The sequence below is a fragment of the Osmia lignaria genome, chromosome 9, assembly GCF_051020975.1.
Source record: "Osmia lignaria lignaria isolate PbOS001 chromosome 9, iyOsmLign1, whole genome shotgun sequence".
Lineage (NCBI taxonomy): Eukaryota > Metazoa > Arthropoda > Insecta > Hymenoptera > Megachilidae > Osmia > Osmia lignaria.
The window spans coordinates 8,562,641-8,581,144 of NC_135040.1; the positions used below are offsets into that span (position 1 = coordinate 8,562,641).

An 18,504-nucleotide genomic window follows, 5' to 3' on the forward strand; every position below is an offset into this window, starting at 1 on the left:
TCCAATTAACACTTCATTTTTAAATGTCATTCACAGGCTAACTAGAAAATCATCATTCTACTTTCATAGTTAATTTTAAACTTTAGAACATCAGTGCCTAATTAGAAATATATTACATTTTGGGGTAATCGTATATTGAAAATTAAATTAACATTCAAGGAAACTATGTATTACATAAAAGTAATATATATCGTAATAATTCTCCGATACTAATGGCCTGATAAAGCAATTTAAACACTTTAATTACATGTAATTATCTTGTAACTGGTATACAATGTTGGCACTGTGTTATTATAACGTAATGGTTCTGAAAGTAGGACTTACAATCAGACAACAGTTATAAATCAAAAAGCTACACAAAGCTAGTAATCATGTTATTAAAACTAAATAAACTCAATGAACAGGCTAGTTAAATGAATCCAGGTAATCTTAAATCTTATAATAGACTTAAATACTCAAATAAATATTGCAATATGCAGGTATATTTCATACCAGTAGACTTTTAGTTGAGTAATTATTAGCAAACTAAAAAAAGTTATATTCTTAAAATTATTTTAACTCAGAATAAAGTTATTAAGTTTCTTTAAAATGAAATTTTAGAATTAAAAAAAATATATGTGTAAGATTTTTTAAACCCTCTACAAGGTATACATCACATCACACCCTTGCAAGAAAAATGATATAAATAAAAGGCTGCAGCATTTAAAAATACTTCAGAATATATTTCTATAACATATTTCCCAGCTGTATATCTGTAATACACCATAACCCAATAAATTGCAATTAAATTGAAGCAAATGACCATAATATATTAAATCATGCACACAACAGCTATAAAATACATTTCAGCGTTTAATCTATTCTTCATGCATTTCACTTACTAGTCAATTAATTTATTTTTCACCCTCGGTTTCTCCAATATGAATTTCACATCCTCCGATTTCTCGGTTAGCATTCTTCGAGCAAGCTCGACATTATTATTTATCTCCACCACCCGCGCATTACGATCTATCAGGAAGTAGAGGCGAACACGAGCAGATACGTTGACACGTGCATACATTAGAAGGCAAACATCTGTCGTTGGGCAAAGCGTGATAGACGGCCCTAACAGGGTTGTAAAATGGCCGAATGGTACCTTAAGAGCTTAGAGGCCGGTAAACCCGGAAATGTTTCAAGGTTACGGATGAAAGAACGTGGGACAACAATTTATTTTGTCATTGTCGCGGTGACTTCGATGCCGACCATGGGACGCGAATTAAAAAAGGACATCAGAGATATGCAAAACTTTTTATCCTTTCGAATTTAGACTTTTATTATTCAATATTCAATAATAGTACTATTTCATTAAACAAATTTTTTTGTAAATTTTGCTAGAATAGGAGCAATTAATGGAATTGCTTCATCACGAAGTGTTAGAAAAAAATTACAACGGGATTATAAGAATTTTTAATAGCTGTTTCTTATAACATGAGATAAGTCGCTGTTGAATACAGTGATTTACATATAATAACTTTGCTCACCGACGTAAGAGGAGTAGCTTCTATTATGCACGTGCGTTCGGGATGCTTAAACAAGGTCGATTAAATAGAGATCTAAATAGATACGAAATAATTTAACCTAAACCTGATGCAAAGATTAGAAAATAAAAAAAGAAGGTGGTAGAATCTGTAACTTGACAAGATTTGAATTTCATAGTGGCAATCATTCTTCTTTCTACAGTTACTTTTAATTAAAATATTTGTTTAATTGTTTGGACGATTCTACAATTTCAATGAAAAATTTCTGATAGAAGTTGCGTGATGTTTCTGGATACGGTGTTTCATTCTAAAGAAACGGATCCTCCAACTCGCGAATCATTCGGGGCTAAATTTATTCTTCAAGCAGGACCAAAATCCTTAAATTTACTGCTTCGATCTTACTCCGGCCCTTTAGAATCCCCATGGTAAACGAGATTCGATGAGACCATGTACCAATGAGATCGATAGTCTCCTCTTTGCAGATGGTAGGTACTGGTTTCTACGCCTGTAAGCATGCAACTGGAACTACTCTTGCGTGTATACGGACCTTTTGCCTGAAAGGATGTTGCCATCTTCTTCCATTGCGATGATACCGTCATGCTACAGGCGTCGTATAACAGCAGTAACGAGAATAACAATGTTTTGAAAAATATTTTTCCTCAGAAAAATTCAATCATTAGAGAAATAAAAATTGTACTAAATTTTTATTTCTTCAAAATTACTTTTTGGATCTCTAAATTATGCTCGAGTTCAAAGAGTTTTTGTATCCGACACTGCAAAGTCGTCAGATTTTCACGAAATAAAAGAAAAGTAAACAGGTGGTACGAAATCAATTCGACGACGAAACAAATAACGTTAAGACGCCGAGTCGCGTAGTCTGGCGAACGCTTTGGAATCCGCACGAATTCAACAGAATTGTAAGCTGTCTCATAGACAAGCTCGGTACGCGGCGCAACAAACTCGGTTAACCCTGAGTTACGGAGGAATCGTCGACTTTTTCCCCATATCTCCGACCTCTCGTGTGCATCGTGGGCCAGGAGTACGTGGAAGAAGGCGGATGAATGCCCGTGCCACGAAGGGGATGTTAAATCGCGTGGTAAATTCGCTTGCATTTCACTCTGTGCCGAAGCAGTCCCGAGTAATACGTTGTCGTCGTCGTCGTCGTCGACGACGAGAACGTAAGAGGAACTTGGAGCTATTCGAACGGGGTCGAGTCGAAGGTCTCAAGGGGTGGTGCACGAGTGGAAGGAGGATTGGAGGTCTGATCAGTTTATAAGCGCACATTGAGTTATTGGTAGCTCATCTGCCCCGTCGATATCCGGTTGGATGGCTCTTCTCTTTTACCGCGACAAGTAACTTCTCGTCAATCGAGCTGTTCGAAATAAAACTTCTATCCTTTCGTCGTTTCCCACGTTAAACGACATTGAAAACACGAATACTGCGACAATTTTGAAATAAATTGATTCCAGTCTCTTTTTCTAAAACAACCAGTTTCATTTTCGAATGCTTATATTAGCAGTAATTATGAATATCTACTTGCAATGCAAGATAATTATAAGGGTAATCAGGAAAAGTGCATCGCGCAAAGAACATTATTTGCTTATTGGCCGTGTTATTAATAGATCCAGTGCAAATATATTCTGTCAACAAGTGTTCTCAATTAACCAGCCTTATGAAATAACCGTGTACCTTTCGGTAAGGAAGCGCGTCGATGGTGACTTTAACAAATTAAACCAGCTTTTAAAGATACGCGAAGCCTGTTTTCCAGCGAACAGAAATTAGATTACTCCGTCGAGTCGGCGACATTCGGCGAAAAATCGACGCCAACGGAATACTGCCGTTTAAACTTTATCGCGAATCGATTATAAACTGAAATAAAACGAGGAATACTGAACTTTACGGAGGACATCGATAAAACTCGTTGCTTAAAGCACTTAGCTTTCTTTTAACGTGTAACTGAATATAGACATACTCAGTCCGATTAGATTTTAGGGAAAAAATCTAAAGACGGGTTTACTGAATTTCAATATTCAATCCGTTATTCTGTCTTGGGATAAAATTAGAACCGGCACCTAGACGATGAAAAATACGGAATACGTATATTGATGAATATCGGTAGTAGAATTTTTTCGATAGGATCGTTGAAAATACAAGGGACATAAAGTCTGATACATTAACGCCTAGATTACGAGCATCGATACGAGGGTGAGTTTTCTCTTTACGAAACCATTTTTCTTATTGTTTTCGCAAAGAGTCGCGAGAAAAACGGAATAACCGTGTTGTTTATCTTTCTACTATCGTAAAAAAGTATTCTCAATTAACCCTCCGTGTCATGTAACACAGAAATCACAGAAAGTGTAGTTTCTGCAGACAGAAGAAGAACTCTGACAAAAAGTCAGCTCTTCGACACCGTCCTTCAAGAAAATGAAATCCAATGTATTAGCGAAACGATTTCACTTCCATCGATATAAATTCCACCGGGGGTGGGGGGTGAATTTCATGTTTACGGTTCGTGTAGGTTGGCAAAAAAGCACGATAGAAAGGGAAGGATAGATTTCGGGAACCGGTCTCGTGGATCCTCAGGATATAACTTCCTATTACGGAACGGGGTTGCGCGATCAGTACCGGGGTTGTTCGGGTGGATGGGGGTTGAGGAGTGTCCTGTGTGCCAAAGAAGAGGCGTGCATTAGGAGATTGTGTTCGACAGTTGTTTACGACTAGCTCCTAACCATCTTCTTCCTCGCCTAGCCTTTTGTGTCTCGAAGCTTTCGCTTGTATCTACGCCAAAGGGCTTCCTTTATCTCTTCCTCTTCGTTCTTTCCTCGTCGCGTAGCTTCTTCCCTCGTCAGAGCCGTGCCAAACCGTAGCAAAGGCGAATATTTATATCGTTGCGTTCATATAACTCTGGCCGACAAACTAGCAAGCTCGTCTTCCTCTTTCTCCATTTTCATCCTCTTGTAATCTCGTCGCAACACTTCGGATAACATCTTCCTGCTTACCTTTCGGACCCTGCGATACGAACACTGGAATTCTCGAGGATGCGAAGGAATGGCCGTGTGTCTCTTTTGATGTATCCTTATTCGTCGTAACTGGTCTGCAATGATTTTTCCTTTTTTTCTATTTTCCTTCTCATTTGCTTTACGATCTTTCTCAAATGGATCTTGAAACAGTATAATATGCGAGACAGCTAACAGAACAGCCGGTATTTCAATGTACAAACGCGACCGTGCCACAAGAGTCTTGTTATCATTAATTTCTTCCTGTCTTCGAGAAATCACTATGAACGCTTGATTACAGAGATGTTACCTGCTCGACCGTCACTGATTACGATTTCTTACTTCGTTACGACCCCTTGATTCCAATGAATACATTCCATACGGTTCAATACGTCATTGTTTGATGGATATTGTGCCCTTAACAATCGCCCGGTTGATCTTCAATGCACTTCGTTATTCTCTTTCCGGAAGAGATGTGTTCCTCGTGCATGTGAGTTACATTTTCAAACTCTTACAGTTAGGATTGTTATTTTGTTATACTTGTTGCGATACTTGCAGTTTGAGATTTCCGGATGTGAACTATGTTCATCAGCATTGAAGCTCAATTTTTCCTCTGCATTGTTCGTTTTATAATTTGTTTCTTTTTTTTTTTTTCAAACGTCTATAGCGTTCATGCACTTCCAACATTAATATTCTTACAACGCTATTCCATTAGTGGATCACAAAGTTTTAAGAGATACGCGGATATCGTGTAATATCTCGATGGAAATAGGTGTTCGCTCGAAACGAATGGCGACGAAACGCGTTACATCAATTACATCGAGTCACGATGTGTTTCGCGTGATATCGAGTGACTTCAAGCTAGCTCTATTACATTTCGAACGGTCGGAACCGTTGTAAATAAAAACAGAGTATCCGCTTGTATCATTAGGCCCCACTAAGTGGAACAGCACACGGAAACGAAAGAAAGATACTCGATTACGGTTTATCGGTCCGCGATCGTTTGGAATGTTGAATCGATCGAAATAAGTCAACTGATGGAGTAAATCAAAACGGCGCGCATGAATAAGCCGCGAATGTCAGCTTAATGTAATTTATAATAAATAATAAGCACACCATGATATGACTTGATTATGAAGATCGACCAGTGATGGCTTTAAGACACTAAGAGGTACGAGCAAACTGGAATTCAATTAAATACGCATAGATGTCGCTTATTTGTGGCACTAAAAGTTAAAATTTGTATTTTCGAATCTTTCTCGTCAAATACTATCAAAATATATTTAAAAAATTGTCAAAAATGTCGTGTGTCCTAAAGTAAAATTCAATCTATGCAACGCCGAAGAGTGGTTAAAAATAGAATCAATATTTCCATGATATTTTTTACTTGGAAAAATTTTCTTAATAATCTACCAAAGTTTCTTATACTCTTTCTGAATCACCTTGTACTTTATGCAAACCAAAGCGGTCCGCTTATCACTCGCGTGTCCAGATGATTCTGTAGTTCATTGCATCGATGCCGAGGCAAAGTAGCAGGAGCAATAATGTTACGGGCGTCACGCATAGACTACTAACGGCACACGAACAGAAACGAAAAAAGACGACGTTACTGGTTTTGCATGACCAGTAATCAGGAAGTTTTCACGCATTTATTGCCGCATGCAACGAACGGACTCAATTAACTTGCACGTGGAATAATCATCTGACGAGTAAAGTGAACAAGAAATGAGAAATTGCGTAAAAATACTGAATAATATTGTTGTTGATCATTGTGTTGTTTTAAAAGTAAATCTTCAATTAAGAGGAAAAAGCATAAAATTAATTTGTACATGTAGGAGAAAGAGTGTTGAACAGGTATAAAAGAATATTAATTAATAAAATAATCACTATATCACGCACTCTCTCAAATCGTCTACACTTCACAACGACTGACACTGTTCTGACCTTACTGTTAATAATTCTATTCGCTCCGATCTCTGCCGACTCTCGATGCCATTTTGGAAAATGTAAACATACATACACATCTAACAATAAGACATAGGACTCGCTACATTCATCTAATACATACTTTAGTATAATTATTGGAAAAAGAAAAATTATTATGTGTTCAAGAAAATAATCTTTTAACGTTCCAACACGTTAACATGTATGACTCACGTATCAAGTTTTGATTTTTCCCTGCATAAGATAAAGTTCACAGTAATTACTTCGTAGAAATAAATTGCCCCTGTAGCAAAACATTTACAACGAAGCGGGAATTACGATCGTGATGGTCTGCGGTGGACAGAAATGGTCATCGAATTAGTATCTGTCGCAATTATCTTAAACAGGCGCGTAATTAAAGAGGGATATTTAATTTTATATCGTTTTTCCCATTAATTGTCCACCTTAAATGGACGATCTTAATTGTCGTTACTTATCGAACGAAAACAGCGTGCCGCGTGATCGATTCAAGACATTCTTGATGTCGATACTACATTGTATCGTAAATCGAAAGCAGGTGTGCTCGTTCGATGATGAAGAGCTGTTTGGTGAGCAGACACTTTAGCAAATTCATTATAAAATTAAACTAGGCCGCCATCCGCTTCGTGACTGGAGCGAAGCGATTGATTTGCAGTAAAAGTAACTTTAACAGAATTGGGACACAATATAGCAATTAATTAAAAAAAAAATATATATATACTGATCGAATTGAGTAACCTCCTCCTTTCTCGAAGTCGGTTAAAAAGTAGTGTTTAATTGTTGATAATGTGGCGGAACACGAATTCAAAGCTCGCACGATAGCGTAATTCCGATTTTTCTCATAGACTTAACATGGGTATTGGTTTCTGTGACCATAGCTCAAGAACACCACCGATCTCTGATTTTATTCTATACAAACACTCGCAGTGACCCCTGTGATCGGCTTGCAAAGAATGGTCAAAATTGATAATCTAGTTTTTGAGTTAAAAAGTCACAAAAAGATTCCTATCAGTCGTTTAATAGCGGAGCTTCGCTCCAATTACAAAAGGGAATGAAAAAACGAAATTTGTTCTCCCGCCAAAAGCTCTATTTGGGTCTCTCATATTTAAAATATTTGCAGATATTAAAAAATATCAATTCATTTTAATATTTCATAGTACAGTCAAATTCCAGGAAATGATAGGCTTTATTCTGTCAATCAGTGTCGCTTGTCCCCGCGTCATTGAATGATATACAACATGATCTTTAATCCAACGCGAAGAGGAATGTTATGCATTTATCGAAAGATATTTTCGTAACCGTTAAATAACTATTTATGAACCGCATTCCATATGTTACGACTAGTCATACGTGTATATCATATTTTCAATATTTACGCTTTCCTTCAAGATATTTAAGGAGTTCTTCGATGGAAGAACGGCCTTGCATAATGAAACGTAACTTAGAAAATGTCGAACGTTTACAACTCTCTAATGAAGTAGCCGAAGAGCTATTAATTTTTAAATGTTAGGCGTGGCTCAGAGCGTTATTAAATGCACGTAACAAGTGATTCTCGACGAACACAGCATACCCGAGTAAATTGAGAATGGTCAGGAAAAATTGCGAAATAAAGTGCTGTAAAAACGATATTCGCAACATTATCGGTACTACCGTATTATTATTTTTCAACGAATACTGTTCAGTTTCGCTGTCTATATTTTATCTGGTATTATAATATTCCATTAGGTTTATTTACTCTTTAATTTGTTCAGTACGAAATAATTAGTACGAAGTTCAAGATGTATAAAAAGTGATTTTTTCCAAGTTTTTTTAAACATTATTACATCGTGTTATCGATGTAATTACATATCATTTTTTAAATCGTGTGAATAATTTGTCAGACGAAATTGCTGCTATTAAGAAGAAATATGAGTCAAATTAATGCAAAATTGATAGCTCAGAAATAAATTTATATCTCCATATTGCACGTTATTGTGCATCAAATTTTTCACTGCGTCTTATATTTTGGCCAAGATATTCCCTTCGCACGGTATCGATCATCGATGATTACAGAATGATGAACACTTGTATGAATGATACTTTAACAAAAGACAAACAGGTGTTTTCAAAACGCATTCATTTCCATTCTGCACATACCTATCGATGTTTTCGTATAATTTTAATCGCATGATTATACAGCACGAGTTCAGATAACAGGTTCTCTAGTGGTGAAATTGCATTGTGTTCGATTTCGAACAAACTGCAACCTAGAGTTAGGTAGTTCTTTGCAAATTAGCACCTTTTATTTGGCCATTCTTGATCTTCCGATTAAAGAGAAATAGTATTTATCAGAACATCATGTTTTTTAATTCTTGATTAGAATCTTTTTTAAGATTTCAGTCTGAAAAATGCGTTTGATGCATTTTGATGCACTCTTGGCTTGATGCATTTTGATGCACTTTTGACATGATGCAAATTGATACAAAAATTTATGTTTTTATAACAATTAAAATGCTTTCCAACTTTGTATGAAGTATAGGTACTTCCTTAAATAATTAACATTTTCATAAAACTGTCCAATAAAAACATGTAGATTTTACAAAAATAATAAACTTAATCTTGTACAAAGATTTACCACACACATTAATTTTCCTAACGAATTGGAACAACCATCTGATGCACAAGTAAATTTGTTGATTATATATTAAAAAACTCCATGCATCGTTTATTCTATTACACGGTACTTCGCTGATTTAACATCGACGAAGCAAGACGCGTAGGTGTTATTTTATGTAAATTTAATGATGATCAGTAATACCAACAGCAACATCGCGGTAATTAATATTTGCATAGTCATCGTCTCTAGACTACGATCAATTAGCAACATCGTTTACATAATGAGCAGAAGACTTTCGCATAGAGAATGCCTTAAAATAAAATTATTTTAAACTCTTGTACGATAAGGAACGAGACAAAATTTGGAAAACAGAAAATGATTCCTACCTACTATGTATCACAATAATACATAAAAAAAATTTTGTTTAAATTCAAAGAGTTATTAGCAATCGTCCTATCGCATATTGGCCCAAGACCGCCCTGCGTTTCCTCAGCGTCCAAAGATAAAGAAGAAAAAGAAAAAAAAGTAGGCGCGTTGAATTCGAGTCTCGTTGTTGAAGAATATTATGAATACGTTCGCGGCAGAAATAGAGGCTCGCAACAGACAAATTGAATGGCGAGCAAGCACGCAACGAATGGAGATGTTCGTACACGTAGGCGTGTACAAACGTTCGAACCGGTGAAACGGACGACGTGCAAACCAAGGGAACACGGTGTTTAGAAATACGCGGGCAAACAGCTTGTGTGCTCGTGGCAAGACGTACGGGCTCGGAGGAGCGTAATGTATTCGACGGGTTTTTCGAAAAACCGCTGAAACACAACAAGCCTCGAAGTTGCGCGGAGCAAATTCGCGCGTTTAGAGGCCGTTTCGCAATGTTTGCGTTTCAAAGGCGCGCTGGAATCGCTGCCAATTTGGAGAAGGAGCGAGGCGTAATTTAAACAGCAGAAACATTCCTCCAACCGGGACACCGGGGCAGAGAAGAAAAAGAAGAAAAAAAAAAGAATTCTTCATATTTTATGCATTCAATGCACCGCCAACGCGAAACATATTTGTTGTCCGGGCGACAAGTGTTTTCTTTCTGTTCCCCAGCTACCTCGACAGATATCTCCGTTATTTTTGCGTCATCTCCGTCTGCTGTTCACATCCTCAGGTGTTGGATGCATAGTTCAGTGTGTAGGTGTAGTTACAGGAAATTGTAATGGTCAGACGCGATGTACAGGGCTATTCAAGGAGAATATCCTCTAACCCGTAAATGGCGGACCATGGAGAGAAGCACAATCTTAATTCGCTGTTGTATTTCATAAAATTTCAATTTTCTAAAATATTTTAGAAATCTACCATTTTTATTGAAATTAAATACCTGATATTTATCTGAACCAAAATAAAAATTAAAGCAACTAGTTGGTTCGTATAAAATAATCGCTACAGACAGAAAAAAAGGGACTCGTTCTATTCGTCGTAAAAGGATCGACAGATCCTGGACGATCTTAGAGCGAAGAAAGATGATGCGGCGTTCTCCAGGTTAGTGCAACCCCTTCTCATTAGAAACTCGTAAAACTTCTGAGCGTTGTGTGGTCGTAGAGAAATAGAAAAAGAGATACTAAAGGAGAAAGAGGCGGAAAATATAGTTGAACAGGGAACGAAACGATGGGAATGAGAGAGACGAACGTGGAAACCAGTTTCTTGGGCGTTACTTGAAGCAAGGAGGAATGATTTCTTTCCCACGTGGAAACACCATGGATAAATATACCTGTGGCTCGAGCTCCTTTTATAGGTGTGACCGATTAGTCATTGAGAATTCACGGATGCACGTGTGCTTCCTTATTTTATTCTACCGTTCTGCCGAGTGCGTGTATCTTTTAATTATTGCTCGATGATCGTCACGGTTGCTCTGCGTATTAACGGTGTTCTTGATGAAACCTATTATCTGACTAGTAAATTTTTTAATGGAGATAATAGTATCTATAATTTTATTTATACGGAAGCAAGTAACAGAGCACCTGAATTGATAGAATAAGAGAAGGAAGAAGAAATTTATTTCAGTAATAGAATTTCTGTGTCTAAATACTATACCTTTATAACAGAAAAATGAATAAATTAGTACAATAACTGATAATTGAAAATTGATTTTCTAATCAGACGTATACTATTGTTCAAGCATGATCAAACAAAAACAATTGCATTTGAATTTCATTTTCAATGTGAATCACATAGAGAGATTGGAAACTACCAATGTTGCAAAAATATTGACACAAAGAAATATTGAAGAATAATAATTTTCAATTTACCATTTTCACGATGCTACCAACATCATGTTAGGTTATACTTATGTACCGTTTTATAGCTTATGCAAATGGGAAGAGAAATGGTGGAATAATAGTCATCGCGATTGCTTTGATAAGATTCAAGCACAGGCTCCCTTTCATTCTCGTGTGAAAATTCCACCATCAGGTGCACCTGCAGTTCGCGACTCGCTTGTAATTGCATACAAATTGTCGGACTATTTACATCGTTGCTTACTTCATTTGTTTTTTACGATCGTTTTTTTATAACGAATTGTACCGCCTAACATTTTCTCGTGCACTCTGTGGAAATGACGTATGCCTGGTTCACATTATAAACAATGTGTAAGGACAGCTTTATGTTTTTCTCAGCTCGAGAACATCTTGTGACTAACGGACTTGATTTACATCTGTACCTTCTGACTTCTTTTAACCTTTGGAGAACCAGCGTGTTCATCAGTTGAAAATAAATATTTTTGTGAAAATTTTCTAAATGGAAAAAATAATATACTTTCAAAATGTTCTACTCGATGGAGCTGAATGACCCTCCACCCTTAATCTTGATAGGGCCCCTTGTTCTAAAATCCCTTGTTCCACGTTTTCGACAAATTTCCTCGTACAGAATCCCCAATTATTCAGTCGCGCCATCTATCACGAAGCACCATGTGCACAATAATACATCCATCAAGGGAAATTTAATTTCATCGCGAAGTGCGTTGGTGAACCGTGAAACAGCAATAAAACATGCAGGCGAAGCAGTAAATAGGGTCATCTGCCTCGCGGTATCCACAGTGTCTGTCCATTCTTCTTCGACATATTCGTCGTAACGCAAAAAGGGGAAGACGGTAGTAAAAAATAAAAAGAAGAAGAAGTATAGTGGGAGGAGAGGGACACGTGAGGTTCGTTAACCCAGACCGCGAGTACAGGCATCGTTGCAGAAATGCAATTCGCCAGCTGACGATGCGCTTAAGTGCAACGAAATGATCGTGATGCAGGAGGTAGGAAGAAAGGGGGAGATGAAAAAGGAGCAGAGAAACAAGGAGAGGAAGTAAACGACGTAGAAATAGGTAGAGAACAGAAGGAGGAAGTGGGGGACGAAGGTTTCGATTTTTAATTTCTAATTATCGCGTAATGACTGTGCACTCCAACCCCTCGATCCTTGTGCAGACCTTATGTCTCGATTGAGTGCACGGCCTTTAGTTATGGGTTGCGATAATTGCCAATTTCCATCGGCCTCCTCTTCTAGCTTCTAATAGTCCTCGAGTGTGCTGCTCGTGGCTAGCTCTAACATCGAACTCGTAAAACCACGATGAAACATCGTGTTTTTATAATGTATACAAGAAATGATAAACGATTACTAAATCTGATTTGACCCTATACGTTCTAGCTTTCAAGATGGGTATGAAAATTTTCATGTATACTGCGATTCATAAATAACCAGCAAATAGTCGATGTTCTAATCCAATATCCGAAGAAGCTTAATTTTTGTTTAGAAAAATTTGTTCGATTAGACAACCAAGTGTTTCAAAAATCACGACCACCGTTAAAATGAACATTCTGTACATGGAGTTGAATATTAAATGATAGGTTTGCAAAAATAATAAATTTATTGATGAATGAAAAGAAGCAGATACGAATCCAGTAGCTTTTACGTAGGCTCAAGAGTAATTAGAGATGCAATACCGCAATCGAATAATCAAATCTGCATATCTAAGTAACCGTCGTCGATAGGCGTTTATCATAAAGAATTTTTACTCGACCGTCACTAAACTGGTAACTGTATGCAATTAACTGCATGCTTCACGTTTGATAAAGCAAATAAACCATGATCATCGAGTATGAAGCAATGAATCATACCGAAAGTGTAGAAGGTTATTCGAAGATAATCGTAGGATTTTAATTAAACGGTTCGAGGTAAAAGTAAATAGAAGCTTTAAATTACCATGTGCATAAATTTTCTTGATATTGGCTATCGTCGAACCGTAGCCAAGTCGGAAAGCTTCCGATCCTCCCAACGCACGTTACACGGAATGGTTGAATCTAGCGAAGCTCGTTGGAAGGTGGCTTAATCCAACTCCCCAGAAATCACAGAGAGACCGCAACCGATATATCCACTTTGTAATCCATGCACAAGGGTTCCGTATATATACGAATGTACGAGGAATCGCAGGTAGATAGACAGTGGATTCCTGGTACGCGCATCTCGGTGGCGCTCGTGCTGCACATGCAACACGACCGACTATCTGATTCCACGGCGGAAGTCCTGTTCTTGCTCAATAAGCTAGGCGATCCACGGAGAATAATAATTGTTCCACGGGGCCAGGGTTTATGTACAAACGGCAGGTGGAAAATGCTGTCGGCCTCTAGCTACGAACGCTCTCTCATCCGTATGTTCTTCGTTAAAATGAATTCCTCCGTGCGAGAGGGTTGCAGCGCTCGGTTCACCGAGGAAAATTTAAATCGGTTTCGTTGCGATGAACGCGGAATACGTAAAACTACGCGCAACCGATCCTTATCCAGACAGGGAATTATCATAATTGTAATTGACGTTGAAATGGCAAACGGCATTCGATTCTTTGTATTTTAATCAGGCACGGTAGGAAGCCACCGGTGGCTTTATAAACGTCAGTTTATACAGGAATCTAAATGGTGATTGAATTAATTGAGTGCATAGGTGACATCATGATGACTCTTTCATTTCTCTTGTTTCTTTTGGAAATTTTTGAAGTGACATCAATTAGAAGATTAGTGACGAAATAGTTTAATTACGAAATATCTTAGATTCCTTTTCTAAATTTTGGAAATCTTAATAGAAATAAATATTTGGGCCGAATATATCAAAATACTGGCATTAAATAATAATTATTTAATTTTTAATTAATTTAGACATGAGATCAATTGCATATAAAAATCATAGATCTCAGCAATTATTATAATTCCATCATAGAGTATCATCATTTTTCAATATATTATTTTATTAAGTTAATTTAAAAATGTATAACCAACAAATATTTCAAAAATTCTGTTCAAAAATGTGCACGATATTTGAAACACGAATCAATGACACGATCTTAATTACAAGAAACTGATGATACAGAGGTACGTAAGATAGGAGTATGATAACTACACATCCTAATCGCAGGTGTCCTCTTCCACATAACAGCATTTTAAATTTCAAATTTCAATTTACCACTATCTAGATGGCCTCTAAAAAAAAACGATAGAGATACGTTATAATAAAACGTGCCACCTTATGCGTGGTTAATTTCTTCACAGAAGCGAACAGGTAAACGGGAAACATGCACATAATGTCACCGAACGATGGAAAAAGTAACAATATCCAAATTTAAGGAGGCGTTGATGTTCGTTATCGATGCATTAGCCCGTGAAGAACTCATCAAGATCGATTCTGGATCACGCGGGAACTTTTCTTTGAGGAGATCACCTGCTCCATGTGCACAGTCATCCTTGGCGACAGGTATTGCACCTGTAATACACCTGCGACCAATCGGCTAATTTGAAAGAAATTTATTGTTCCATCCTGTTAATCAGGTATTCATCTGTACTGTTACTAATCACTTTCCAAGAATTCTAACACATCCTGAAACACTATCTAGAATCTTGAGCTAACATTTCGGTGTAACAGGATTCTAGCTCATGAATTTGAACGAGGTGATACTTCAGATCGAGATAAATGATTTCCACTGAAGGATATTTAGCTCGAGATAAAGGAACTTAATTATTATTGCATACCTGTGTATCAAATTATCCGACGCAAATAAAATTTCATTTGCATCGAGAGAAAAAAGGAAATAAAGAAAATTCAAAGGCAAATACGGTAACAGAATGAAACGAGAAAAAGGCAATGGCGGTTAACGCTAATTATCGATCATTATGCCCACGGTGGGCGGGTAATTGGGATTTATGTTCGCCACAATAATCCATGGAATAGCGAACGAGGGCGGCGAGACTTCGACTTAATGCACCGTGAGTTTCGTTTAATTGTTATTTACGCCAAACGATCACGCAATTCCCCGGAAAGGTGGCGGGATAGCAAAGCAAGGAAATAAGATAAAAGAGAACGGGGTAACAGTTCAAGAAGGAGAGAAATAGAAAGGAAGCTAGAAGGGCAACGAACTGATTTACTGAACTAATTCGCGACAATTATCAGCGGTAAGAGATAGTAGCTGAAATCACGAGAGCTTGTAAATCTGCCAGACACGTGAAACAAAGTTTATCGGTGTCGCAAGGAAACGATAAGTGATACTTTTAGTTTCCTAGCTGGAATTAATTGCTTCGGATAAAAATCTTATATTTTTATGGAGGAGAAAATTTTCATTTTAATTTCTACAATTTCAAATCATTCCTTTAGACATCATCATGTGTTACATGTTAATCTATCCAACTCATCAACGAATCCTTTCTCTTTTAACCTCTCGAACTCGAAGAAACATCGCCCACGCGTCGCGTCTTAAAAATCACACCTCGAACGGCCGCTCGCAGACGTTCGACGTCTGATAATTTCCTTCTGCTTTTTCTCGGTTCGCACGTCATCAGACGGAATGCCGGAAGTTTCGATACCGGGTACTCGTCCCGCATAAAAGCCACGACAACATCGAGCAATCCGGCAGGCAATAAAATCGGCGACAAGCCGTGAATTCGTGACACGCCGTCCATAAAGGGATTTATGCTCACGTTCCAGAGGAACAGGCGACGAGCTCGTCTGCCACGACGATAACGTTTCTCTGATGCTCGCTTGTGCATCTTAGGATCACGTAAAAGCCGCATAAACGGTCTAATATAAATAGATTGCAATAAATAGATAGCGGAAGGCGATAACTCTTGGCCGATGATAATCACCGGCTTGCCGCCGATCTCGATTCCTAATGATAGCGAACGATCTATGATTCAGAATCACGTTTATCTTTGATATTTATGCGGTTGAAATTATCTGGATAAAAGTCACTTAAGTAATTTCAGAAAACATTAGATTATTTTGAAATTAGATAAGTATCTGATACAGGTTTCCAATGCACTTTTCTCGAATCGAACTTTTCTGCATTCGACGAACACAGAAGCAACACGATTGTATAGAAAGCAATAGAAGCTATATATATCGAGGATACAATGACGTATCGTGAAGTATCGGCAGACAGGGAGTGGGATCGTTTCGAAAATGAAAGAATCCCGATGGCTTTTTTCCTGCTTTTGTTCGCGGATCGATTTCGTCGAGCATCCGTGCGACGACAACTATTTTCTGAATCGCCACTAAAACGGTCTGTTTGCTTGTTCTCTGTGTGCCGGCATAAGATCCGGTATCGAGAGGGAAAAGAGAAGTGATGCTACACGCTCGACGGATCGGGAAGCCAAAGATCCTGGCACAAAGGGCAGACAGCAAAAGAAATTGCATCGCACGCTAAATCTCTGGCGTCGATGCAACCGCCTAATCAATCTTCAATCGACACGATTGATTCTCTCCCCTTTTCCCCAACGACTACTTGATCTTGACGCTTCTTTCTCGAATGCCTTTACAAACTTCGCGTTTCATGGAAATCGCATTCTTGTTGCATTTGTTGCATTTACGTGTACTTTACTTTTCAAAAACTTATAAGAAGAGTTAAATTAACCCTTTCATCAGAGCATTGTATTTTTAGTATGAGTGATTAATTTTTATTCTGTGATCAATTTTAAATTGTATAAAATTTGAAAGAAATTCTTTTAATTAATTGGCAGATCAATACACCAAGTACAGTGATACCTCGGTATACGTCTGCTTTGGAATATGTCCTGTTTGGACGTGATAAATTTTGCTCGGTATACTGCTTCTGTTTGGTATACGGGATAAAGTTATGGGGGAATTTTGTGTCATTTTTAAATAATTATCTCGGAGGAAAAAAAAATATACTGATTGAATTGAGTAACCTCCTCCTTTTTTGAAGTCGGTTAAAAAATTAAATTAATAATCAATTATATTTGGAGTTGATGTATTATTAACTGACTGATCATACAAGATAGGGAAAGATTGATTTGGTATACGTCCTATTCAGTATAAGTCCAAACATCAGGAACGGATTAAGGTCGTATACCGAGATATCAGTGTAGTTTTGAAAGGGTTAACACGTTGCATATCAGAAAAATTTCTAATACTTAATTATAAAAAATTGCAATTATGATATTTTTATATTAGGTCATTAAAAGTTGATTTTCAAGAGAGAGACTTATTTTGATCTCCTTAGTAAATGCTTGATAACAAGTTACCCATGCAAATTACTCCATACGGAAGTATCTAATAAAAATTAATGCAGACTCACCGTGATGACTTCTCGCCTTCATAACCCTGTAGACTTCGATGCTCATCCAAATAGTTAAACAGGCTCTCCAGTTCGTTGAGTTGTTCGTTTCTCGCATCAGTTGCCTCTTTCAGGACCTACGAAAAGAAAGAAATTCAAATGAATGCAATTGATACTGTAAAAATATTTATATTATATCCATCGCTATCCCTTTCATACGATTTCTACACAAATTGCACGAGAAATGAAAGAAATAACAGATAGGCTGCTGTAAGAGTTCGTGTAAAGACAAGGATAAAATTGCTGTGTGTTACGAGGATGGCACACGTTATGCACATATGCCATGCATAAAAATGGTATCCACGATACGCGACGTGATTTACATAAATATAAAACCTCTACTTCCCATTACATCACTATGACGATGTAAGGAATCTCTCTGTAGTAAGTTTTCCAGAAGCCACAAGGACGGGAAGAATAAAAACTGTATTAAAAGTGTATCGTCGATGATAGAAATAAATTCAAGGATTCACTCGCATCATATACAGTATCTTATCCTTCAATTATCTTTTTTTAATTTTTTTCTCTTTTCATTTTAATTTACGATGTCTTGGATATATCACATAAGCCTCTTAACACTGCGATGAAATAATTAACTTTTGCAATTTTAAGTTCCTTCAAGGTTTTGAAATATTTCTAAGACCTTTGAAATTTTTTAAATTCTAAAGAATAGGGTAATTTTCAAACAACTTTGAGGCTTAGAAAATTTACAAAAATGTCTAATTTCAAGATACCATTCAAAGTGAATCGAAATGATTAGTATCCTATCGTTGTTCATATGTATTGATACGATACTAGAAA

The 18,504-nt window shown here is 37.2% G+C and overlaps 1 protein-coding gene and 1 long non-coding RNA gene across 5 annotated transcripts in view; one reads left to right on the forward strand and one right to left on the reverse strand.

Annotated features, from left to right (window-relative positions):
- MESR6 (misexpression suppressor of ras 6) overlaps window positions 1-18,504 on the reverse strand; it is a 564,119-nt gene that overhangs the window by 83,735 nt on the left and 461,880 nt on the right. For all 4 annotated transcript variants that reach the window (XR_004581823.2, XR_004581821.2, XR_013062752.1 and 1 more), the window contains exon 6: window positions 17,665-17,780. Coding sequence is in view for 1 of the 4 variants with exons in the window: in XM_034327697.2 (XP_034183588.1) it covers window positions 17,665-17,780 (116 nt within the window). In the remaining 3 variants the exon portion in view is untranslated. The remainder of the gene's footprint in view (window positions 1-17,664; window positions 17,781-18,504) is intronic.
- Window positions 1-18,504, forward strand: part of LOC117605910 (uncharacterized) — an 81,717-nt gene that overhangs the window by 39,573 nt on the left and 23,640 nt on the right. The gene's annotated exons all lie outside the window — the stretch shown is intronic.